Source organism: Pan troglodytes, chromosome 21, assembly GCF_028858775.2.
Source record: "Pan troglodytes isolate AG18354 chromosome 21, NHGRI_mPanTro3-v2.0_pri, whole genome shotgun sequence".
NCBI classification, from domain to species: domain Eukaryota; kingdom Metazoa; phylum Chordata; class Mammalia; order Primates; family Hominidae; genus Pan; species Pan troglodytes.
This window is the reverse complement of record NC_072419.2, coordinates 19,736,077-19,763,027: the sequence shown is the minus strand read 5'-3', so window position 1 is coordinate 19,763,027 and position 26,951 is coordinate 19,736,077. Positions and strand designations below refer to the sequence as shown.

General features: G+C 43.5%; 2 protein-coding genes across 2 annotated transcripts in view; one reads left to right on the top strand and one right to left on the bottom strand.

The window, feature by feature from the left end:
* Positions 1-25,281, bottom strand: part of ISM1 (isthmin 1) — an 80,199-nt gene extending 54,918 nt beyond the window's left edge. The window contains exon 1 of the mRNA XM_016937457.4: positions 24,629-25,281. Coding sequence (XP_016792946.1) covers positions 24,629-24,766 — 138 coding nt within the window. The 5' untranslated portion in view covers positions 24,767-25,281. The remainder of the gene's footprint in view (positions 1-24,628) is intronic.
* TASP1 (taspase 1) overlaps positions 1-26,951 on the top strand; it is a 454,798-nt gene that overhangs the window by 394,579 nt on the left and 33,268 nt on the right. The gene's annotated exons all lie outside the window — the stretch shown is intronic.

Here is a 26,951-nt window from a genome sequence, read left to right as displayed (position 1 = left end):
GAAGGAATTAAGGAAATCTGGAAAAGTAAGGACCCATGTAACTACACTAGAGTGTGCAGGGGAACTATCACTATTGGGACACACAGGAATGGGCAGGTACATGTGGAGGGGAGTATGGCAGGCAGCTTCTGAAATGGCCCTCAATGACCCCATCTCCTGGAATACACAGCCTTGTGCAATCCCCTCCCTTTGAGTGTGGGATGGAGCAAACGACTTGCTTCTGACAAATAGGGTATGGCAAACATGATGGAATGTCACTGAGATTAGGTGACAAAGACTGTGGATTTTGTCTTGCTCATACTCTTTTTCTGGCTTTATTCACTTACCTGCTCTGATAAATTCTGCTGCCATCCTGAGAGCTGCACCACGGAGAGGCCCACATGGCAAGGAACTGAGGGCTACCTTTACTGTAGCCTGTGAGAGACCATGGGCCAAGGGATCCAGGTAAGCTGTGTCTGAATTCCGGACCCATGGAAGTTCTGAGATAATAAACGTGTGTTCTTTTGAGCAGCTATGGGGTAGCATAAGTATGGGGTAATTTGTTATACAGCAATAGATAACCAATACAAGAAGGAAGATATTTAACCAACATGGGGTGGCAGGGAATAAGTGCTTTTTGGTATTAAAATCCCAGACTCATGGTCCAAAGTTGTGCATGTTCTTTCTTCTAGACTTTTTTGACTTTAGGAACATTTTATAAAAAGAAACTTCTCCACCACTCCTTTCTTTCATTGTTTCCAAGGTTGATTAAAGAAACATAACCTGATGTTCAATTTCAAAAGACTCAGAAGGGCCTTCCAATAGAAAACTGGCAGGAAATTAATGCCATATACACCAGGCAAGGCAGATGTTTCTGAATATGACACTTAGGTGAAACACACCTTTCCCTTTTGCACATTTTACTCACTTTTGACTTTTGCATAGGTAGTTTGCTTCTAGGGGAATGAAAAGGGGGACATGTCTTCTCAATAGAAAATGCGGTCAAAACCTGGCCAGGGATTTTGAAGAAACCACATTATCTCCTTATCTGTGTTTAAATTATGGAAGTATATAGTAAAGGTAATACCATGCCTGTGAACTGGAATAAGCCTTCATGCTAAATAAATATCTTTAATATGTTTTTATATGCAATGTGTTTGCTTATCATTAAATTCTTTTCACTAGTCGTCTTGCTGTGTGAAAACAAATCACAAAGCTGCCTTACCAAATAATTTGTAGGACTTGAGGACATGTAATGTCCGAATAAGTGACCACTATATATTTTCATTAGCTTATGCTGTGTTTTTTTTTTTTTTTTTGCATAGAACATCTTCTACAGTAGTGGTTGGTAATCCTCCATATTTCAGCTGACACCTCTATGTGAGCTGTGGTCATCTTAGTGTCGAGAGAGTCCCCTCTGCCCACATGAAAAACAGTCAGAGACGAGCTGTTTTGAATCAAGTCTCCTGCTCTTGTAGACTTTTAGTTTGACCTTGGAATGTTCAAGCAGACCTCTGCATTTAATCCAAGATTGAGGCAAGTTTTCTCTCTGCCTAGGTTTATCTTGTCTGTCTGTGAACAAAAGAGAGGATAGCAAAGTACCTTGTTTGGATTTGTCTATAAATGTGACCTTCCTAAACTGGCTAACAGGGCTCTCTTTCTGACCTGCAGATGAATCACCAGTGCCTACACTGGAGATGTGGTAATAGACAAACACTCCCTTCTGCAAATACCATGAGCATTGAGGTCTATCCTCATTCCACTAAGCAAACATATTATGTGGAAAATTGAGAAACAATTCCATCTTCCCTTCAAATATCTATTTCAGGAAAACTGTGCCTGCTATTCTAACTGCAGAAATACTCTGAACCTCTAAGTCTTGTCATTCCATATCAAATGGGTTGTAACAATTCCTACTGAAACCATGTTTTGCTGATTAGTTAATGGATAGACATAGTGCAAACAGATGCTTAACGGTGATGGATATAGCTTAAAATTCTGGGCATGCTTAATTTCTTCCCTAGGTTTTGGCATTAGTGAAGGGCTAATGTTTTTTTTATTCATAGCTTATATTTGAAAAAATGAGGGGATGCATGGCAGTCAATGGCATTCAGATGGTCGTTTTACTGCTTTTATAATAAGAGAGACCTAGAGGTCAAGCAGGAATAAGACAAACAGCTAAGAGGACAGCCCTAAGTGTGGAACACTGCAGAATCTTAAAAGCATAAGCCATATTGAGTAATGAGGCAGAGAGGGCTAGCTTTCTACCAAAAATACGTGTCTTTGTGCCAAGCTGGAGGCAACCCTTATCAGGGAATACATTTCCAAGTCATCCCGCATCAAAGGATGATCTATGTGAGCAGAAGTGATGTGTGTCACTTCTGAGCTGGGACTGCTAAGAAGACATCAGGGCCTCCATCATCCTGGGTCCCTGAATGACTGCATGGAACTGACCACTAAGAAAGCTGAGGGTGAAAGATGTTAAATGTTGTGCCCATGGTCACAGCCAGTTAGTGACAGAGTAGGGACTCAAAGTTATGTCTTCTGAATTCCAAGGCAAGAGTTCTTTTTGGTAATAGACAAGGAACTTCTTCCCCAAGCCACGCAGTCACAGTGATTAAAAGCATGGACTCTGGTGTCCAGACAGCCAAAGTTCAAATCTTGCCTTTACCTCTGCTATCTGTGTGACTTGGACAAGGTACTTAACCTTATTGTGTAAAATGAGGATAACAATAATGCCCACCTCAAGGTGTTGTTTTGACGGTTAAATAAGTCAATATTAATCAAATGCTTAAAAAAGTGTCTGGCCCACAGTAGGGACTATTTAAGTATATGACAAAAACAAGTAGATAAAATCAGGTGAAATCTGTATAACTACCAGCTCCCACTACTTCACACATGAACAGTAAGGAACCCGATGTCTTAAGCTATGGCTGCCAACCTCACCTATCAAGGCTCAAGTAATTCCTACCCCTCATCTGATGCTTTTATACCAACCTTAATAAGCATAGAAACAACAGCCTAGAAGCCATCATGCCAATGAGCAAAGAGTCTCACCTCCATTCAAGAGAAGTGCAGGACCATTCCCATCATGGCTCCCCCAGCTGCCATCAAGAGACCAGGCTCTCCATTCTACACATCTCTGAACACTTAATTGGACTCAGCCTGTCCTCCTTCACCTTCCCAAACCTTTTACTGGACCTTCTCGGGCTTTTCCTCCATGATAATCAATCTCTCATTTTCCACTTCTCTGAACATCCCCTCAACCTTCTCCTGGATCTTCTTGGTCCCATGGCTAACTCCTGACTTTTTCTTCCCCTTCCTCCTGAAAAATAAAAACAAAAACTGAACAAACAAATCCTGCTCCTTTCAAGATGGTGGATGTTCCAACTGCTCTGTGGAGTTTCTGGTCATTCTCCGTTCATCTAAAAGCCCAGCTTCTGGCTTAGTCTTCTTTACCATTGACCTCCTGTTGTCCTTTTTGGTGACTTCAACATCCATGTAGATGACCTCCCCAGTTCTTGGACCTCCTCACCTCCCATACCCTTTCCCTCTACTGCATCTCAACCACCCTCTTCCCTAGACCTTTTGTCAGTAAACCTTCTACATAAAGACACTTTCCATTCTTTTAACTCATTTTTCCAGTTTTAAAACTCATTGAGATCTCCAAGCCACTGCCATATTCTCACCTCCCTTCAGCCTTCTCTTGTTTTTACTTTCCTTCTTCAACAAGTGTTCTTTTATTTTAATCATTTCCTTGCAACGGCCCTCAACTCTGCTTGCCCCCTTCTCTTCTCCTTATATATTTGACTGGCAACACCTCCATTTTGGTTGAACTCAGTGATCCAACTTCTGTAGGTTAGTAGCCAAGCAGGTGGGTGATGGGAACAATAAAAGCATCCAACTTGACAAACTTGCTTTATTTTAGATTCATGTCCTCAAACCCTCAAATGAATACTAAGCACTGTTCCAAAATCCAACTGCCCTTCCTTCACAACCTTACTTGCTCCAGTATCCAAGATGACCATTTTATATCTTCTCTCCTCAAACGTCCTACTTGTGCTCCTGCCCTCACTTCATATTTCACTGATGGAACAGGAGTCATGAGATGGTAACTCTTTTATTACCATCACTCTATTTATACTCCTGTCTGCATAGCTCATTTTCTTTCTCTTCCCAATTGTTACACAGAACAAGCTTTCCTGCTTCTGTGAAAGGCCAATGCTCACACATAGCCTCTTGCCTTCTTGAAGAATTCACTCCTCATTTCTCCTCTCTCAGTTTTGCATCATCAGTCTCTCCCTTTCTATTGGATCGTTCTCATCAGCCTCACAGATGCCCTGGTATCTCTGATCTTACATGAACCAAAAACTCTTTTTTGGCCACATGTTCGTATATCTCCCCTTTTTATAGTAAAACTTTCGCAAGACTTATTTGTATATTCTGTCTCCATTTCCTCACCTTCCATTTGTTCCTTTACCCAATAGACACTGGAGTCTGTTCCCATGATGCCTCTGCAACTGCAGAGCAGTTGGTGACCTCATTCAGGTCACCAGTCATGGCTGCGTTGCCCAGTTGAATGAGCACTTCTCTGGCCTCATCTTTTTTGTTCTCACAGCAGCATTCGATAGAAGTCCTCTCTCCTTAAGGCATTCTTCTCCCCTGGCTTCTGTGACACACCTCTTGGTTCTCCTTTTACCACTTTCATCATGACACCTCACTCTCAGCTCCCTGTCCACTTGACAGCCTCCCTGCTATTATCTTCACTTACATGTCCCAGAGGCATCTCATATTCCACATGTCCCATATAAATCCACTGACATGAACTCTACCCTTGTAAAACTGGAAGCTGTCTTTGACTCTTCACTTCTTAACTCTGAAATGCAATCCAACAGCATATCCTGTTGGCTCTGTCTCAGAACTGTGCCTTGCATCCATCCACTCTTCTCTACCCTGGTCCACATCCCATCACCTCTTACCTGGATTATTGTGAAATTTTCTAACATATCTATGTTCTTCCCTCTCATTCTCCACTGATCAGATGGAGCCATCATTTAGAAGCTCTTCAGTGGCTCCTTCCTCACCAATCCTAGAACAGCCATATTCTTTATCATGACCTGCAAAATCCTTGCTTTTTTCTGCAAGTTCATGTGCCACTTTCTTCCTTACACACTGTTCTCCAGTCTCTTTTCCATCCCTTAGTCATGCCAAAGTCCTTCCTACCTCAAGGCTTTGGTGTTTGTGATTCCGTCTGCCTGACTGGCTCTCCCGAGTTCTTTGCAGAGCTGGTCCTTTTATTCCCCCAGCTCAGGACTCAAGTGTCACTTTTCCATCAAGTCCTTCCTTGACCACCCTCTTTTAGTAGGAACTCCCAGTTATTCCCTTTCTTTTGCTCCCTGTTTATGTCCTGCTAAGCACCTATCACAATCTATAATAATTTCTTTATTCTGAATCAATTATTGTCAGTTTTCTTTCTAGAACATAAGCTTGTTCTTTATTGAATCTCCAGTGCCTAGCACAATATCTGCTCATCACAGCCACGCGATATGAAAGTGCTGAATGAATGAATGGAATTGTAGAATGCTATGTGGCTGGGCAGTGCTCAATGCTTATATGTACATTATTTCATTTGCCTGACTGCAGTTTGGTTGTATATTAAATAAAAGAGACAATTCATGTCCATTTAATTACCTTTCTGCTCCTGTAACAACCTAACAGCAACCACCATGTAGCAGGATCCCGGCACTTTAGATGTACGCTTACTCTAATTCTCTTTAGCTAAGCGGGGCTATAAAAACTTTAACAGATGTTCAGAAATGGGCGGTTGTGTGGCTTCATGAAAGATGACTTGCTTTGGAGTCTGGTACTGGCTGTAGGATAAATGAATGGTATGGTCTTAGCCAAATCTTTTAATTTCTCCAGGTTTTAGATTCTTCGTCAATGAAATGAGACATTGGGGCTTGGCTTTCTTGCCTACAACAACATTCTAGAATTTGGTGAGTGTCTGCAACCTGCCTTCTAAACAGAGTGCCTCACCATGGAGTGCAGGCGGGTTGGAGCACAGATGAAGCCCCGGTCCAACCTGGGCATTCCTGCAGCCATGTGCAGTGACCCTTGTGTATGTGAGTACCTGTCATGTGCCCACGTATCCTGGTGGCACAAAAGGTACTTCACGTAGATTGTCAGGACCAAGACACAGAATGTTCTTGGGGCACACCACAATAATTCCCCCACTAGCATTCACCTTAAGATGAAAGAAGTAAGTAAAACCCTTCTCAGATCTCAGGGAGGACCCTGCAGATGGATCCCTGAAAACTTAAGGCCAAGGCCATTCATGCCCATTATTGGGTTAGTCCAGACCTTAGCATTAATCCTGGCCTTGGTGAATAAGAAGTGAAAGAACCATTGTGGGGCATGAGAGAACCACACCAGACAGAGTTTCAGGGCAATGAGTCCCTGGGGAGAACCTGGAACAGAACTTCGAATACCTAGTCTGCCACAGATTTTTTCCTGAGAACTTGCCTTTCATTATTTCTATTTAATACCTGCTGTTCAATGTTTAGATTCACTCTCTTTGTGATCCCAATGCCTCTTCAAATGTTTCCAGTTTTTTTCTAGTTGATGTGGATTCCCCAGATTTATCTCATTTCATGACGTCTTCAGAATTGCGTGTTGTGCCACCATAACACTTCACACTCTCAGTAAGGAGCTCTCAGTTGTCTCACCTGGTTCGTGTCTTCCTGAATGTACCAGTGAGGGGAGCAGAGAGGGAAGGATGCACTGAGTTGTTAGCCTTTTTCCAGCAAAGTATGGAGAGATGAACCTTTTCAGGAGTAATGGGTTAAACAGAAGTGGATGACTTGCCCACTCTTTAGAACGTTGTATCCCCTATGGGCTGATCAACTGCTATCATGAGTGAACCTGAAAGGATTATTCTGGATTGGTCAGTTTTCAGGAGGCTGGTCATTTTGATCATAGATGTGACTTTCTCCACCACCTGGGTCAGACTCCATGTGAAGCCAAAAACATCCTGTATGTTATAAATAATTTTACTTTTTTCCTTCTTGGAAAGTTAATAACATTCTTCATTTTCTGATAGGCATAAAAACAACTTTGCTGTTTTCTAGTTGAGTTCTAGTATCTGGAAATGCTAATAAGTCTGTGAGATTTTCACACTGGAATTATGTGGAGTGATGTCCATGTGGGTATTGGGGAACTATGTATAATCGATCCAGGAGTTTAATTTGGCCCCAACCCTTAAAAAAATGTTTACCCTACTGAAGGGCAGCTCCAAATAAGTTAATGAGTAATGGGCTATGAATTTTGCCATTTTGCCTGATTTTAGTGAGGTGGCCCTCTGGTTTAAAGTAGATTGCCTCTCATTAATGACCTTCTCAAGAACTTTCAGAGCCTAGGGAGAGGGCTAGAGCATAAAAATATAATTCAAATTAGTCCCCAAAAGTCACCATGTCCAGTAGAAGTCTCTCAGGCCCATGGCTGGACTTCTGGGAATGTCTGGGCAATGTAACCACAGTGATGTTTATTAAATGGAATGTCCACCTCACAGTGCTCTCAAAAGTATTCTTTTTTTTAAATTTTAAGTTATTGCTCCTCTTTATTGTAAACGATGTCCTATAAAGAAGATATATGTCTACAATTGAGCTTTGAAGGAGGACCATGGAGCCAGTTCCTTTTAAGGGGAATGAAGTCAAGCAGTAAATTTGCTGGTCACTCTTTTCATATGGACCGCATCTCAGCCAGCAGTTGGTCTTTGATGTTGTAACAATGGCACTGGGACCTGAGGCAGAGGAGCACCCCCATAATACTGAAACCAGCCTGCATTCATTCTAATTTGGAGAACAGTCTGTGGGATAGTACGCACATCAGGGAGCCCAGAGAGTGAACTCCAGGGCTGTGGGTAATCTTTCCCAGTGAAAATCAGCCATCTCTTCTACACCATGTACCCTGCCTGCTGCATTCTTTACTCTTTTATTAAAATTGAAGTATGATATTCCTACAGAAATATACACATATATAACTCTACAACTCAATGAGATTTCACAAACTGAAGACACCTAGGCAACCGATGCCTAGATCAAGAGGCAAAACATTACCAGCGCCCTAGCTGCCCTCCTTGGACTCCCTTTTCATCACTTCCCTGACAAAGGTAACTCTCTTCCAACAGCACAGGTTCCTTTTTCCTGGTTTTGAACTTTACCTAAACAGAATTATCCAGCATGTACTTTACTGTGCCTGGTTTCCTTCACTCAACATTACATTTGTGAAATTGTGCATGTTGCATATAGTTGTCATTTGTTCATTCCCACTGTGTACACTTAACTACCTTATTATCCATTCTGTTGATGGCATAGGGGTTGTTTCCAGGTTGGGGCCATTTTAAACAGTGCTGCTATGAACATTCTTTTTAGGTCTTTGAGTGCATTAGTGAATAGATTTCTGTTGGGCACATACTCAGGTGGAATTGCTGGGCCAAGGGCATGTTGATATGTTGGCTGTGTCCCCATTCAAATCTCAATTGAATTGTATCTCCCAGAATTCTCATGTGTTGTGGGAGGGACCTCATGTGTGCTGCAGGGGCAGGGTCCTCATGAAGAACCTCTTCTAGGGCAGTGCAGAAGGGAAATGTGGGACCGGAGCCCCCACACAGAGTCCCTACTTGGGCACTGCCTAGTGGAGCTGTGAGAAGAGGGCCACTAACAGCTTGCACCATGTGCCTGGAAAAGCTGCAGACACTCAATGCCAGCCCCTGAAAGCAGCTGGAGGGAGGCTGTACCCTGCAAAGCCCCGGGGGCAGAGCTGCCCAAGACCATGGGAACCCACCTCTTGCATCAGTGTCACCTTGATGTGAGACCTGGAGTCAAAGAAGATCATTTTGGAGCTTTAAAATTTAACTGCCCTGCTGGATTTCAGACTTGCCTGGGCCCTGTGATCCCTCTGTTTTGGCCAGTTTCTCCCATTTGGAATGACTGTATTTACCCAATACCTGTACCCCCATTGTATCTAGGAAGTAACTAGCTTGCTTTTGATTTTACAGGCTCATAGGCAGAAGGTACTTGCCTTGTCTCAGATGAGACTTTGGACTGTGGACTTTTGGGTTAATTCTGAAATAAATTAAGACTTTGGGGGACTGTTGGGAAGGCATGATTGGTTTTGAAATGTTAGGACATGAAATTTGGAGGGGCCGGGGTGGAATGATATGACTTGGTTGTGTCCCCAATCAAATCTCAACAGAATTGTTTCTCCCAGAATTCCCATGTGTTGTGGGAAGGACCCAGGTGGAGGCAATTGAATCATGGGTGCCAGTCTTTCCCATGCTAACTCAATGAATATCCCAGCATTAGTTGGAAAGGTGAGAAGTTTGTTAACATAATTGTCTTCTACTGTATTACTCCTAAGAATTGTAACTCTGAGCAGGTCCTTGTTAGAAGGATGGCCGAGACGGGCACATTGGCTCACGACTGTAATCCCAGCACTTTGGGAGGCCGAGGTGGGTGGATCACAAGGTTAAGAGATCGAGACCATTCTGGCCAACATGGTGAAACCCCGTCTCTACTAAAAATATAAAAATTAGCCGTGCGTGGTGGTGGGTGCCTGTCATCCCAGCTACTCAGGAGGCTGAGGCAGTAGACTTGCTTGAACCCAGGAGGTGGAGGTTGCAGTGAGCCAAGATTGCACCACTGCACTCCAGCCTGGGTGACACAATGAGACTCCATTTCAAAAAAAAAAAAAAAAAAAAAAAAAGGGAAGTACAATATACTATGCACAGAGCTTTGGAACTCCTGTCCCCAGGCATGTTCTGTTTCTCTTGTTGCATCTGGGGAAGGAAGGTAGGAAACGGTGCCCTTTCATCAGGGAAAGTGGTCGCAGGCTTATATTGTCCAAGCCCCGTGAGTGATGAATAACGTATTTGCAGGCACAGTTCCTGCCATGTAGCACACAATTTGTAAGCAGTGAAAGGACAACCATTCTGAAAAAAGATGGAAAGTGATGGGCGTGTGTTTCTTGACTCAGAAACAACCCTTGGTGGGGGCCGAATCATGTGCTGCCAGAGCAACCCACAGGATGACATGTGAGAGCTTTCTCCAGCTCTAACTTCTCAGTGGCAGGGCCCTCTGGGACTCACCCTTTCTCTTGGCCTGACTCTGGCCACACAGCCAGGCTGAGCAGCTTCTCAACACAGCCCTGGTGATGTTAACTATTCTTATCCCATTTTACTGAATGGGACACAGAGATGTAGAGAAGTGTAAGGATTTTGCTTAGGGGCAGAGACTTAACTGAGGAGCAGAACTGGAATCAAAACAACTCCAAAGCCCATGACCACTTTTTGGCTAGTCTGTTGGATCTTGTGACTTGCTTTGGCTGATGAAATGGTAACAGATATGACTGAGGTGTAATCCCATCACCATGAGAGAAATGTGTGGCAGGTAACCTGCTGGTCACAAAAGAATGGGAGACCCATAGTGTAAACCTAGACCCAATCCATAGCTTAAAGCCATGCCCTGCCTAGATCTACTGAACCTCAGCTGACCCATGGACCCATGAGTGTGAGAGTACATGCTTATAATTGCAGACCGTTGAGATTTGGAGTAGTTGTCCTACAGCATTATTATTAGGCAATAGCTGGATAACACAGGACCTGTATTAAGTGCTTTCTGGGACCTGCAACTTGCAAGAAAAACATGCATGTAGACCAGTGTTTCTCAAACCATGACCTGCATATGATTAATCTGGGGACCTTGTCAAAATACAGATTCTGTAGGAAAAAATATTTGCAAACTATCAGATGCAAAAAATATTTGCATCTGATAAAGGGCTAACATACAGAATCCACAAGGAACTCAAACAACTCAGCAAGAAAAAACCAAATGACCTCGTTAAAAAGTCGACAAAGGACATGAACAGGCATTTTTCAAAAGAAGACATACAAGAGGACAACAAACATATGAAAAAATGCTTTACATAACTAATTATCAGAGAAATAAAAATTAAAACCACAATGAGATACCATTTTACACAAGTCAGAATAGCTATTGTTAAAAAGTCTAAAAGCAACATATGTTGGCGAGGACATGGCTAAAAGGGCACACTTATACACTGTTGGTGGGAATGTAAATAAGCACAACCTTTATAGAAAACAGTATGGAGATTTGTCAAAGTACCAAAAAGAGAACTACCATTCAATCCAGCAATCCCACTCCTGAGTATATACCCAAAGGGAAAGAAATCAATACATCAAAAAGATACCTGCACTCATCTGTTTATATCACAGCACTATTCACAACAGCAAAGACATGGAATCAACCTAAATGTCCATCAGTGGAAGACTGGGTAAAGAAATATACCACGGAATACTACTTAGACATAAAAAAGAATGAAGTCATGTCTCTCGCAGCAACATGGCTGGTACCGGAGGCCATTATGCTAAGCAAAATAACTCAGAAACAGAAAGTCGAATACCACATGTTCTCCCTTATAAGTGGGGGCTAAACAATGGGCATACACGGACATACAAAGAGTAATCAGACATTGGGGACTCCAAAAGGTGGGAGGTGGAGGGGATGAGGGCTGAAAAATTACTCACTGGGTACAATATTCACTACTCAGGTGATGAGTACACTAAAAGCCCAGACTTCACTACTACACAATATACGCACCTAAGAAACCTGCACCTGTACCCCCCAAATATATATAAGTAAACATTTTTAAAATGCAGATTCTGATTCAGTAGTTCTGGGCATGGCTTAAGACTCTTATTTTATAACAAGCTTTCAGGAGATGCTAATACTGGTGGTCTGTAGATTGCATTCTGGGCGCAAGGGCTGAGAAGCCATTCTGAGCTTCTTGTCTCTGGGCCATGAATGCACCTAATGAACATTTGGGCAATGGATGGGTTACCTTATGTGTAAGAGAAGGACAGTATTTTCCCTCATAATGAGAATCCTATGTGAGTCACTAACAATCTGTATTTTCCTATGTCCCATGTGCCCAGAAGGTCAGAATTTCCTCAATTCATTTCTTGGGCTAAGAATTAGGAACATCTAATGGGATCTCCTTTTTTTTTTTTTTTTTTTTTTGAGATGGAGTTTCGCTCTTGTTGCCCAGGCAGGAATGCAATAGCACAGTCTTGGCTCATCGCAACCTCTAGCTCCCTGGTTCAAGCAGTTTTCCTGCCTCAGCCTCCCAAGTAGCTGGGATTACAGGAATGCACCACCACGCCCGGCTAATTTTGTATTTTCAGTAGAGATGGGGTTTCTCCATGTTGGTCAGGCTGGTCTCGAACTCCCGACCTCAGGTGATCCACCCGCCTTGGCCTCCCAAAGTGCTAGGATTACAGGCATGAGCCACCGCGCCCGGCAGGATCTCCATTTTTACTTTTGCTCTTTCTACTCCCTGAAATTTGAAGATTCCCAGCAATAAACCTGGCTTCCAATTCATGTTGAGCTCAAAATCCATACCAGGTTTCTATGTCACAATGTAATTGAGGCCCCAGGCAGGAGATACGAAATCCATTTCTGGTTTTCTTAATTTCCACTCATGGGGACAAGGAATGGGGCAGGAGAATCAAGGAATATTGGACAGCAGGACACGGGAGAAGTAGAGTTTTCTTCTGGGACACTTTTCCAGCCTGTTTTTTTTTTTTTTTTTGGTCCAGCATCGAATTTTCTTTTCACAACCCCCACCATGATGGTCACTACAATCAATGTCTGTCACCACCATCACTTGGAGAATCGAGACCCATGAGACTACTTTGGGCATTCTGAAAAGAAAGGAGAATTCCTTCTAAGGAGACAGTATCTTCTCTCCTTCTTTCAGTATTTCATAATATACTGTAGTTCATACACTTACATTTTAACCAAGAAAAATATCATCCTGGGATTCAACCTTCAAATGCTGTGAAGTTTTCCAAGGGAGTACCTGGATTGTTGTAGATCCTAAACACTTTATGTGAGTGCACCAAAAAGATTTCCAGAATTTCTTAATAAGCTAAACATACAACTGCTATATGATCCAACCATTCTGCTCCAAAGGATTCACCCAAGAGAAATGAAAGCAAATGTTCACACAAAGGCTTATACCCGAATGTTCACAGCATCTTTAATAGTTGCCAAATAGGAAATAACCTAAATGGGTCAATGGGTAAGCATATGGTGGTATATCCACATAATAGAATATTAATTGGTAATAAAAAGGAACAAATTATCTATGCACAGAACAACATGAATGAATCTCAACGTGAGCAAAAAGCCATATCATGCAATGCTATGCATTCTGTATTCCACTTATATAAAAGTCTAGGAAATCCAACACTAATCTACAGTGAGAGAAGGCAGATCAGTGGTTGCTTGGAGATTGCTGAAGCTCACAGAGGAGCACAAGGAAAGTTTTCAGATGGTAGATTTATTCATCATCTTGACTATGGTGATGATTTTACAGGTGTCAGTATTGTCAAATTTTTCATTTAAATATGTACAGTTTATTAGTTGTCAATTGCACTTCAACAAAGCTGTATTTAAAAAAATAATAATAAAATGACTGCCACTCTTCTCCTCCTGTCCTCACTGCCATCTCCCAGGGTTACCTGTGAGGCAAGGCATGTCTGTTATTTGTTTCTTTGTCCTTGGTGAAAATATTCTACCTGGATGCTTATGGGAGGAAGTTAACACTGGGGCAGGCTATGACCATTTCCAGCTTCTCTGCATTCTTCATACAGATTTTGGACATACTTTGTTATTTTTGAAAATAGATAAGTGGTGTCCAGAAGACATCAATGGCCCATCGCATTCAAAGCCTACCTGACCTTTTCCAGGTCACTGCTCTTGAATATCTGGTGATTGGGGTACTCAAAACTGCAAATCGGGCAGCTCAGAGACCCAAACTTGAAGACAGAACTCTTCTATTCCATGAACCTCACAGTACTATCTCTTCCATGGGGAATGTGGGTGTTGCTGTCTAATGGATGTGTGTCAGCCATAGAGAGTGCCCTGTGCAAGATGATTGGGTTTACTAAAATGTGCATGAGTCAGGCCAACAGGAAGAAGGGGTAGTTAACCTACTGTTTTTACTTCTACTCGGTTTACAAAAATAACTTTCCAGGGACACATGCTGGTCTGTGCTCAGGGAGTTGATGCCTCACAGGAAGTAGATGACAATCCCACACGCCTCTGAGGCCTCCCCATTGTTACTCATCCTCCCACCTAAGATAGTAAAGGACCATGGGATCAGCATCTCAGGAGAAAAAGGACCCATTAGATGTCTAAACACCAGGAATTTGTAGGCTTTGCCTAGGCGTGACCTTTGCAGCCCATCTCTGTAATTTTGGAATTTCCCTCTTCCTGACTGCTCCGGGAGGGCATGGGGTAGCCTGGTTCTTTTGCTGCCTGCAGCACATCTCTCTGAGGCTAACAGACTTCCTCGCTGTTAATGACAACAACAAGCAGGGGCCTCATGGAAACTCTGCTCTGTTACCTTTCTGGAGACTTCCTGTATTGTTGCTACCTAGAGGAGTATCCATTATCACCATGACTACCATTTGGGTGTGGTTCACTTAGTGTGGGTTTTCCTAGAAGCAGACCCTGAGACAAAGAACAAGTAATTTATTTGAGAGATGACCCCAGAAATCTCTGGTAGGGGAAGAGGGAGGAAGGCAGGGAAGAGAAAGAGCCAGAAGGGTACATTATCAAGTCAGGGACCACAATGGGCAGTGAGTGCTTAGTCCCAAGAGAAACACTGGGCATAATAAGCATATTGGTTTTGTCAGCACTGGACTTGATCTAACCTCTTGACTGATAAGCCACAGAAAGAAATAAATTAGGTTTTACGTATTTATGTTCACAGTTTCTTATAATTCTTATAAAAAGGAATTGTATAAGGTTTAAATAAAATGCAAAGTGAGGTTTTTTTTTCTTTTCTTTTCTTTTTTTCTACAACACATTCCCTTGCTGTTTGTTTGAACTCACTACATATAATCTGGGCACTAAACCGACACCCCCATCCCATCTCTAAATTATCTCCTGTCTTTGGGGGATGAGTAGAGACAGAGGGACACTCTTAGCTGTCATTGAGGACCTAAGGGGCTTCATTGTCATTCTTTTCTTTACAAATCATAAAATTTGTAAAGGGTAAAATTTGTAAACCCTAAGCCAAGGGTTGCAAAAGAAAGATGCTCTCAGAAGATGAGAGAGAAATAATAGAACCACAGAAAGCACTAAAATGTTTTACAATAAGACTAATGAAGACAAGTTAAAGAAACTGAGATAATGGAATTTGGAGATGACAAAGGAACTATTACATAATAATCTTCAAGTTCTACAGGAGAAGTTTCTTGAAAAGAGAGCAGCCACCTGTTCATGAACACTGGGAAGAAAAAAAAGTGAACAAAGTGAACATGAAATTAACATGTAGCGTAAAAGATTTAATGGGCATATCAGAGGAAAAATGTTCTGATATTAAGAGATGTTAAAAAACACTTGTATGACATATGGAAAATGTTATTGAGATTATTTGCTTTGGAGGCATTAAAACCAAAACAGATTCTTCTTGACCAAATGAATAGACATCTGAGGATGCCCCCAAACCTCAAAGATTAATGCCTTTTAAACTATGAGTAGAAGTGAATAAATGAAGGAACAGCACAAATGATAGGACTTTATTTTGGTTTATATAAAGGAAAATAAAATTAAGAAATAGAATTATAGTGCTTGAGCTCAAGGTGGCCGACCAAGGTGGCGTTTACCTCTTTTCTATTTATTAATTCTATGGAGGAGGTAGAAGAAATATGAGTCAATCCACAACAGAATTGGAAAGCTGAAAGAAGGGCCAACAGAAGAGAGAGAGGGATTTCTGGTAGATATGAAACAAGTAGCAACCAATTGAAAGTGAAGCACTACAGAGCTGAGAAAAGGAAAGTGAGATCTCTAAAAAGTCAGTTTCCCTAGAAGAATTACCACAATACTATCAAGAACAGAGACCATGTCAGCCTTACTACTAGAAATTTACTCACAAGAAATGAAAACACAGGTCCACAGAAAGGCTTGTGTAAGAATACTAACATGGTCTTACTCATAATATGCAAAGCAATGGAAACAAACCAAATGTCCATTGATGGGGATATACAAATTGTGATAGAGTTACACAGTGGACTATCATTTAGCAATAAAAGAGAGAAATCTACTGATACACACAAAATAAATGAATCTCAAAAACTTGGTTTAATGAGAGAAGCCAGGCACATGGAAAAATGCAAAAAGTACATTTCCATTTATGTGAAAGTCTGGAACAGGCAAAACTAATCTATGGTAATGGAAGCCAGAAATTGGTTGCCTCTGGAAGGAGTAAATTGCCTACAATTGTGCACTAGAAGACTTTCTGGGGTGATGGGGAATGTTCTATATCCTAATTTTGGTGGTAACTATATAGGCATATACAACTGTCAAAAATGAAACTGAACCCTTAAGATTCATCCATTTTATTGCATGTAATTTATATGTAGTTTTAAAAAACTTTAAAAAATGCAGAGAGCAAGAGAGAAGAGAAGAAAGATAAGGAAAAAGAAAGGAAAGGAAGATAAAAAAGGAAGAAAAAGGAAAGAAAGGGAAAGAAAAAGAAGGGGAGAAAAGAGGCTATAGAAGTTAGGAGAAAAGGCTGAGGGCACGAAGTGGTAGAGCTATTTCATTCAGTCCTGGGTTTCAGAGTGGTTGAATTTGACATTTGCATCTGATATTTACTATGAGCATTCAGTTATGAAATATTCCTAAACAAGACACTGGGGTTGAAATAGCCAGAAGAATGCCTCGAGACATAAGACACAATTAAAAAACAGAAATAAAAGTATGAGAAGAAAAATTCAGAGACATGAAAGATAGATCTTGAAATCTCAATGTTAGTTTCAATCTCTAACAGGAGTTCCAGAAAAAAGAGTACAGGGATATTGGAAATACCAAAGATATAACTAAAGAAATTTTTTCAAGCTGGAGACAAAGTTTAGACTTCAGAATGAAAGGGTCCACCATATGCTGAACAGGACTAACAGCTAAAGCCCTGAATCTAAACACAACCTGGTAAAATTCCCGAACATTAAAATAAAGGAAAAAAATCATAAAAGCATCAAGTTTTTAAAAAAATCACCTACAAAGAAATGGTATTAGACTTCTCATCTGAAATATGGTATAAAAATTAAATTCTATTCTTAAAATTCTTAGGGGGGAAATAAGATAGAAGACAGCCAACTGCCAAATTAGCATTTAATTTTGAGAATCAAATAAAGATATGTCTAAAGATATAGGTTCTTATAGAGTTTATAATTAATAAATTCTCTCTGAAAAAAATTTTTGAAACTGTGTTCTAGCAAAATAAAAGATGAAAGTATGAGATTGAAGAAGCAGCAGCAAGCCAGGCACAGTGGCTCACACCTGTAATCCCAGCATTTTGGGAGGCCAGGACGGGCAGATCACCTGAGATGAAGAGTTCGAGACCAGCCTGGCCAACATGGTGAAACTCCGTCTCTACTAAAAATACAAAAATTAGCCGGGCATGGTGGTGGGTACCTGTAATCCCAGCTATTTGGGAGGCTGAGGCACGAGAATCGCTTGAACCCGGGAGAGGGAGGTTGCAGTGAGCCAAGATCACACCACTGCACTCCTGGACTCCAGCCTGGGCAACAGAGCTAGACTCCATCTCAAAAAGAAAAAAAAAAAAAAAGGCAGCAGCAGCTAGATAAAGAAATAAGTAAATCTTAGAATTAAGTCTAAATAATTATTGGTAGTATAATAAAACTGGTAAGAAGTGATTCCTAAGATAGACATACTAAAAACAAAGGAAAGAAAAAAGAAAGAAAGATTAAAAGAAAACTTCTAGCACTAAAATTTCAGAAGATTAAAAGATTAGAGATAGTATACATAGTGTACAGACAAGACAGAGAATCTTTCATCTAGCATGTCAGAATCTTGTTTATGTGGTGGGTTTAGGTTATAGATACTGATTGATTCTCAGCATTGATAGAAAAGTGTTAGTTCAAATATGTTTGTTAAAATGTTAAACATAATAGAAATAGAACAGATAACTTTCAAAACTTGATAAAAATTAAAAAAGTAATATTTAAATACTCATCAAATGGCCAGGCATGGTGGCTCATGCCTGTAATCCGAACACTTTGGGAGGCTGAGGCAGGTGGATCGCTTGAGTCCAGGAGTTCGAGAACTGCCTGGGCAACATGGTGAAACCTGGTCTCTATAAAAAATACAAAACTTAGCTGGGCATGGTGGTGAGCACCTGTAGTCCCAGCTACTTGGGAGGTGGAGGTAGGAGGATCACTTGAGCCTGGGAGGTGGAGGTTGCAGTGAGCTGAGATCGTGCCACTGCACTCCAGCCTGGGCAACAGAGTGAGACTCCATCTTAAATAAATAAATACTTATCAAATGATTAAATGCCAAGCTCTAATAACACATTTAGCATGCATTCAATGTTCTAATCCTCACAATAATGCTGGGAAATAGTTACTAAATATCTATTTTACAGATGAGAAAATCTAGACATAGAGAGGCTAACCCTCTTGCCAAAGGTCATATAGATAAATTGGAGGTGAGAGTAAGGGAGGAAAAATAAAAATAAATAAAAATTTTAGAATAGCAAATAAAATGAAAAAATATTTCTAATTTATCAATAAAATGGGTTAAATCCATTGATGTATTGCATAAACAAAGATAATTTAGCTATAGCTTATTAATAAGAAAGATATTTAAATTAAAAAGTTGGGGCTGGGCACGGTGGCTCACACCTGTAATCCCAGCACTTTGGGAGGCAGAGGCGGGAGGATCATGAGGTCAGGAGATCGAGACCATCCTGGCTAACAGGGTGAAACCCCGTCTCTACTAAAAATACAAAAAATTAGCCAGGCATGGTGGTGGGCACCTGTAGTCCCAGCTACCCGGGAGGCTGAAGCAGGAGAATGGCATGAAGCCAGGAGGCAGAGTTTGAAGTGAGCCAAGATTGCGCCACTGCACTCCAGCCTGGGTGACAGAGCAACACTCCGTCTCAGAAAAAAAAAAAAGAAAAAAGTTGGGCTGGGCATGGTGGCTCACACCTGTAATCCCAGCACTTTGGGAGGTCGAGGCAGGCAGATCATGAGGTCAGGAGATTGAGACCATCCTAGCTAACACGGTGAAACCCTGTCTCCACTAAAAATACAAAAAAATAGCTAGGCATGGTGGCATGCGCCTGTAGTCCCAGCTACTCGGGAGGCTGAGGCAGGAGAATGGTGTGAACCCGGGAGGTGGAGCTTGCAGTGAGCCAAGATAGCGCCACTGCACTCCAGCCTGGGAGACAGAGTGAGACTCCATCTCAAAATAAATGAATACATTTGAAAAAAGTAAATTAAAAAGTCAAAAAAAGTTTGAAAATAAAGGTTGGAAAAGACACCCAAACAAATTCTAAAAGGAAGAAAGAGCAGAAGTTGCAATATTAATATGACACAAAAAAGTATTCAAGACAAAAGGCAATAAAAGAGATAAAGAGTTTCACCTTGATAAAAATACAGTCACCAAAAAGGACACTTTATGTCCTTGCACTATGGGTTCTAAAAATGTAAATCAAAAATTAGGAGAACAAAGAATAAAAAGATGCCTAGGATTCCTCCCTGTACACATGCTCTTCTTTAATGTGACTTTGCTGCTCCTCCCATCAAGAAGTGGAATCTATTTCTTGTCCACTAGAATCTAAGCAACCACATGATTTGTTTGGCTAATAGAATACAGCTGAAATGAAGTTGTGCAAACTCATCAATAGGTCTTGCAATTTCTGCTTTTATTCTCTTGCTGCTCTGAGTCTACCATGTAAAGATATATGAGCTAGACTCCTTAAGGATGAGAGATTATATGGAGAGCAAACCTAAGTGACAGCAAGCACCAACTATCAGACAAATGAGTGAGGTATTTTTGGACCACCTAGCCCACATGAAGCCAACAGATGGCCACAGCTACATGAGTAATATCAGGTGAAATCACCAGAAGAACCACTCAGCTGAGCCCAAGCAAGGTGCTGTCATACAAATTCAGGAAGAAATAAAATGGTGGTTGTGTTAAGCCACTAAATTTTAGGGTGGTTTGTTCTGCAGCAATAGCTAAGTGAAACAATTGTCAATCATTAAAAAAAAAAATTCCAGTAAAAGTAATCAGCCTGACTGGAAAACGAGCAGGTAAGTCACAAAATAAGAAACCCAAATGGCTATTGACTTTCTTGTATTAAGTACAGATAAATTATGCTTTTGCTTCTACTGCTATAAGTGGCTTGGATGAACTCCTAAATCCAAAGCAGTGAATACAAGAAGCTAAGCTGTTTTACTGAAGGCAATAAAGGGATAAAAGATGGAAAGTGTTCATAAAGATGATAGTTAGGAAACAGAGAACAAAGACATTTTACTACATTCGAGAGCTTGGTTTGCTTTAATGTTATTGTAAAAATAATCAAATTGGTGTTTTATAATACTTGCTTAAATCTCACTGCCTTAATGAGTTCTGACTTACTACTAAAAATAAATAGAAATTCATGATTCTAAAACTGAGATTTAGTGGAAAGGCAATCATTTGAATTTCAGACAAAGGAGATACCTTTATTAGTACTATTATTGCCTATGGATTCTATATTTTGTCTTCCAGATGACTTTTATTATATATCTATATCTATATCCATATCTATGTATGTTTTCTCATTAACATTAATTAAATATATGTGAAAGAACTAATCTGAGTATCTGATTAATATGAGACAAACTTATTCTAATGAACTAAGATTCAAAAGCAAGAAAAAGTTGACGTTTCCATGCATTTTAATGCAGCTACTGCAGATAGTTTTCTCATTTCTTACTAGATATTTTAAAAATACTGACAACCATTCAAAGACTAACATTTTTATTTTCATCAGCCAGTTACCCAATATGGAGAGTGTACCCAAAACTTTTTACTGCCACCTCGTAACATCGTACCTATTAATGTTTTGAGCACACTAGGGCATACTAGGGGAGACAGTCATACAAAGAGTCAAAAATGTAACCCCTAGTGTGCTGAAACTACAAAAAAGTTAGATAACACTTATACATATATGTGTATTATGTATATATAATGTATGTGTATATATACATATATGTCATAGTTAACACAGTAAGACTGTCAAGATACATTTGAAAATGTAAATTGTTAAAAGCCTTTCTCTCTCTTGAGTGTATGACTTTATCAAGAACTTGCAGTAGAAATATGCTTCAAATAGCTCCCCACTATAAAATAACGAAAATAAATGAAGAAGCTTCTAGCTGTGCAACCTTGGGCAAATTACCTAACCTCAGTTTCTCCTTTTGAAACAGGGATAATGATAGCACCTAATTCCCGGGATTTTTGTGAGGATTAAGAAAGCTAGTATGGGCCGGGCGCGGTGGCTCACGCCTGTAATCCCAGCACTTTGGGAGGCCAAGGCGGGCGGATCACGAGGTCAGGAGAGTGAGACCATCCTGGCTAACATGGTGAAACCCCGCCTCTACTAAAAATACAAAAAAAAAAAAATTAGCCGGGCCTGGTGGCAGGCGCCTGTAGTCCCAGCTACTTGGGAGGCTGAGGCAGGAGAATGGCATGAACCCGGGAGGCGGAGGTTGCAGTGAGCAGAGATCGCGCCACTGCACTCCAGCCTGGGCGACAGAGCGAGACTCCGTCTCAAAAAAAAAAAAAAAAAAAAAAAAAAAAAAAAAAAAAAAAGAAAGCTAGTATGTGTAAAGTGCTAAGAACAGTGCCTGCCACATAAAAGGCACTTAATAAATCTTAACTATTATTGTTGCTTTTCTTACTACTATATTGGGTGTCCTTGATATATCCTTAAATAAGAATGTGTCCCTTTTTAAATGAATACAAACATACTACAATTCAGGTAAATAAACTCACCATTGCATATATCTGACTAAGACAACCTTATATTTTAGAAGGTTGTACACAGAGATAAAAACAATAAAAATGATGTATATGGATTGATTAATTTTCTGATTGTGAAGAAGGATTTTAGTAGCTCAGGATAGCACAGAACCAACAAATTTAGATGATGTTTAAGACTTGGGTTTAAAATGTCTGGTAAAAAGAAAGAATACAGTGTCCACAGTTTTGTCTTCAAATACACCTGCTACTAGCAAATTCACTTTCTGGGGCCTGAAAACGACGGACTAATAAATGTCTTTTGCAGACCTCCTCATTTGGCAGAACATTCTTCTTTTGACTTATAATACCTTCAGAGAGTCAGAGGGCCAAAGAAATAACTTTGGTCAGGAAGAGTATAAAACTTTTATAATAACAAATTACAAAACAGCAAAATTATGAACTAAACTGCTAAACTCATCATTCTGCTTGGAAAAGTGTGTGCATTGAGTGGACAGTCTCACCGAACACTATTACAAGATAAGCTGAAGCTGGTGGATTAGCAGCTACTTGGGACTCAAGATATTTCTAGGAGCATAACTCTTTCTAAATCCCCCATTTGTTGTGTCCTCTTGGGGCAGTTCTTCAGCCAAAGCCCCTTTTGAGAATTCAGTCCACTTCCCTTTTAGAACTGCCACTTCCACCAGCTGCTTCTCTCATTACCTTACTGTTCAAGCGGAAAAGGCCAACCCCGGGTTATTCTAATGATAGCAAACACCTCGTAAAGAAATCTGCCAAATTTACTTTTCCACAGAACATCATTTTTATGGCTTTTCATGAGTCCATGAGGAAAGAAAGCATCGTGTATAAAATATAACTTCCAGAAATCTTGAAGATATTAAGAATTATCTCCGCAGTGTTAGATTGGTGGGTGCCCCAGTCTATAGGATGGTGGCATCTTCAACTTCCGCATAGAAATTCCCTCAGTCTGTCACTGTACTTATCTACCCACGGGAGAAGATGAGAGATCCCACAAAGTTAGGACATTTTTAGAAATGTCTCAAAGTTAAAACAACTTTAAGCTTTGGGGTGTGTACTTTTCTACTGTTTTGTAATTGCGTGCAATAATCACCTTGCCTTAGTCTATCCTGGTAGAGACAAAATTTGGTGTAATCAAGAGTTTGGAATGTCTGAACTTTGACAAGTTTTTTAACCTCTCTGTACCTCAGTTTTTGCATCTGTAAATGAGGCTATATTAACAGTACCATGTCTCATAAGATTATGGTTAAATTAAGTGAGTTAAATTCTGTAAAGTACTTAAAACGGTGGCACGTAGTAAACACAATGGAAGTGTTTTATTAGTTTTCTCTTTACGGTAACGTTTTTCGCAATAAATTGTATAAAGATGTAAAAAGTGAATTATCAAAGACAATGAATATAAAGGCCTTTGGGAACAATGAATAATGCTTATTTCATTTTATTTATTTATTTTTTGTTTGTTTTTTGAAACAGAGTCTCGCTCTGTCGCCCAGGCTGGAGTGCAGTGGCGCGATCTCAGCTCACTACAACCTCCCGGGTTCAAGCAATTCTCCTGCCTCAGCCTCCCAAGTAACTGGGACTACAGGCGTGCGCCACCACGCCCAGCTAATTTTTGTATTTTTAGTAGAGACGGGGTTTCACCATGACGGCCAGGATAGTCTCCAACTCCTGGCCTGAGGTGATCCACCCGCCTCTGCCTGCTAAAGTGCTGGGATCACAGGCGTGAGCCACCGCGCCTGGTTTGAGCAGATTTTAGGAGCCAGAGAATCCCCTCTGCCTCCTGGGAAAATCCCTGCTTGCTTTTGCCTATGCTCCAAGTTTACAGTTGTCCCACCCCTAGACTCAAGGAAAGGCGCTAACATAGCGGCAGGAAATGCCTAGCTGGGCAATTCTATTCCGAAGTCAGAACTCACATTATGTCTGACCGTCCACTACGCCCTCTCCTTGCCCTGAAGTTGAAATGGATAAACAGAATCCCATTGCTAAAGCGACCTTCAACGGGGAAGATCCTTGGGAGAAAGACTTTGCTACAAGTTTAAAAGCCCCAGGTAACCCTGGCCCAAATCACTACCGGTGCCTTCACTCTGCACCTTCCCCATGGCCAAGGGGGCACAAGGGGGGAGGGGGGAAACTCAGGCGAGGCTCCCGGAGGAAAAGGAACACTGGAAGCAAGGGAACCCTGAGGGTGAGGAGGGGATGCCTGGCTATTCTCCTTGGGAAATTATGTCCTGACCTTTGGCATTGCTTCCTAAAGGGGTAGACTCCCGGAGTTCTTTCTCCCAAAGACTTCAGGCATATCATCCTATAAAGTCTCCTTGCGTCCCTCCAGCCTCGAGTAACATTACTCAGCCTCCGAAGGGCAACGAAAGACTGGTAGCACCCCCAAGCAAGCACATTCTCCACACTTCCTCTGCTCATCCCAAACCTCGCTCCTTCCCACCTCCCCACCAACCCCGCACCTGACCCGTGACAGGCAGAACTGAAGGAGCGCAGCCGGCAGACCTGGAAGCCGGGTGCAGCCTCCAGGCACGTGCCCCCGCTCCACCTCTGCCTAAGTCAAGTGGCCCGGGCAAAACTACTGCCAAAACAGTTGCTCTTAGGTGGGGCGGGGGACCCGCCTCCCTGCATCCACCCGGCACTAGCTCAGCACCCCCGCCCCACAAACCGTCCCCGCAGCCGCGCACGCCCCTCTCCGGCGGCGCACTCACCTGCAGCTGGGCTTGGCTGGCGTTGCCCGCGGCCGCGTCGGGCCCGTCGGCGGCTCCCGAGCCGCGCAGCACGGTGATGTGCAGCGTGAGCAGCAGCAGCCCCAGCAGCAGCAGCAGCTCGGCCGCCAGGCGCACCATCCTCTTGAGACGCGCGGCTTTAGGACCCGGCGCGGCGGCCGGCGGCGGCGGCGGTGACGCCGGGGGAGGAGGAGTAGGAGCCCGGGAGCCCGGCAGCGCGGCTCCCGCCTCGGCTCCCGCCAGGGCTCCGCTTCCCGGGCCCGCGGGACTGGTGCTGGGCGCGGCAGGGTGTGCGGGGCCGGGGGAGCAGGAGCTGCCGGCGCCGCCGGCGCCGCCGCCGCCGCCGCCGCCGCCGCACCACGGCGGAGCCACCGCGAGGCCAGGGGTGTCCAAGCCGGCTGCGGAGCAAGCCCCGGCGCTGCCTGGCGGCGGCGGCGGCGGAGACGGAGACTGGGTCCCGGGGCAGCCCGGGACCCGGGCCGGGCCGGAGGCCACCCTGCTGGCAGGAAGCTGCAGGGTCGGCGGCGGGGCGGGCGCAGCCGAGCCCCCGAGCGCACATGGGCGCCCCAGATGTGGCCGCGGCGCCGCAGCTGGAGCGGGAGCGGCCGCCAGAGAAGCGCGGGGAGGAGGAGGAGGAGAAGGAGAAGGAGGAGGAGGAGGAGGAGGAGGAGGAGGAGTAGGAGGGCTTCAGCTGCGGCCGGGAGTTACCTCCACGCTTGGCTCCCCCGCCCTCGCCGCCCCGAGCCACTCACCCGGCAAGCCACCTCCACTACTCTCCGCGCTCCTCGGGGCCGCCCGCCGCGCCGCCCCGCACTCGGAGTCCCGGGGAGGGCCGGTTCCAGATGGGGGCCCCGGGCACACCGAGGTTGTTACGGTTTGGCGGTAGCCGGGGCGCCCTCGGCGGCAGCGTCAGCCTGCCGGGCTGTACCAAGTGCCCGCTGCCGAGGTCGCTGTGGCGGGCGCGGGTAGAGCCCTTGTGCACACTGAGGCTCGGAGCTGTGGGTGGGTGGGGTGGTGCCTGGGCTGCTTTAGAAACCTTTATTGGCAAAGTGGAGCTGGAGTTGCAGTGATGGAAAACGGAGGGGGCGCCGGACAAGCCATGTGTCTGCCTGCGACCCCTGCCTGAAGCAGTCGGGGGAGGGGAGGAGTGCCAAAGTGTCGTTCCGAAGGGTCTTGACACTTGCTGGGCCGCCCGCTAGCCGGGCACGGCTGTTCGCGGGTCCGCGGCGCCCTGTAGAGCCTGGGAAGGGAGGGGAGTCCGACTCTCTAGGCGTTCGTCTGGTCACGGGCGCAGGTGTTGGCTGGAAGCTGCAGAGACGCAGTGCCCGCGGCTCAGGCGCTCAGGAACTCGGAGTGAATCTCAGCTGTAGTGGGCTTGCCTCTGGGGGAGGCTCATCCCGGGGGTGCCGCGCCCAGAGGGGATTTGGGGGCTGGCGTTGCGCAGCCGTCGATCCCGGGCCACCGCCTCATGACCGCGCTGCAGCCTCGGGCTCCCGCGTGCGGCTCATGCCTTGCAGTGGGCGGTTGGCGAATGGAAGGGCTCTGGGATCCGGCTGAGGGCGCGGAGTCCGAGCGTCAGATGCTAGAGCGAACTGTGTCGGTCCGTGGCACCGCGCACTTCCCTCCTTGATCTTGCTCGGGCTCCCGCCTTACCGAAGTGACTCGCAGTAGCGGACGCTCAGTCCGGCCGGGCCTTTTATACTGCGCTTCCCCTCCTCCTACCCGTGCCCTCCCTTCCTCCTCCCCAGCGCCGGCCCAGCCCTTCCCTCCCAGCGAGCCAAGACCTAGTCCACACGTTCGCACACAGCCGCGTCGCACATTTCCAAGCCCTTCCCGCGTCCCGGACCCCAGTGCCTCCGGGATGGAGCCTCCGAATTCTCCCTTGGTGAATGAAATTAAATAAATAATCAACTCTTTCTTGACGGCACGCCTCCCTTCCCCCCTCCCCAATTTCCTACCTTCCTCCTCCGCGTCCTAGAAAGATTTAAGATTCTTAATTCAACTGCTTTCGAGTTCTCGCAAGGCATCTCAAGCAAGTATTACCCAAATTAAGGCAAACCCTTGCGCCTTTCCGAAGGTTCCTCCGGTCACCGCGGTACTTTGCAGAATTTAAATAGCGGTAGTTAAGGTAGGGTCTGCTGGTTGGGCTTATTTGTGCCCGGGAGAGGAAGGGCTTGCTGCCTCCTTAAAGATGCCTGAAGCATCTTTAAAATTCTAACTAACTCCAGCATCTTATTAATAAATTGGCAGCTGTTTATAGAGTCTGCTATATTTTTTCCTTTTCATTATTTTTTTTTGGGTGGGG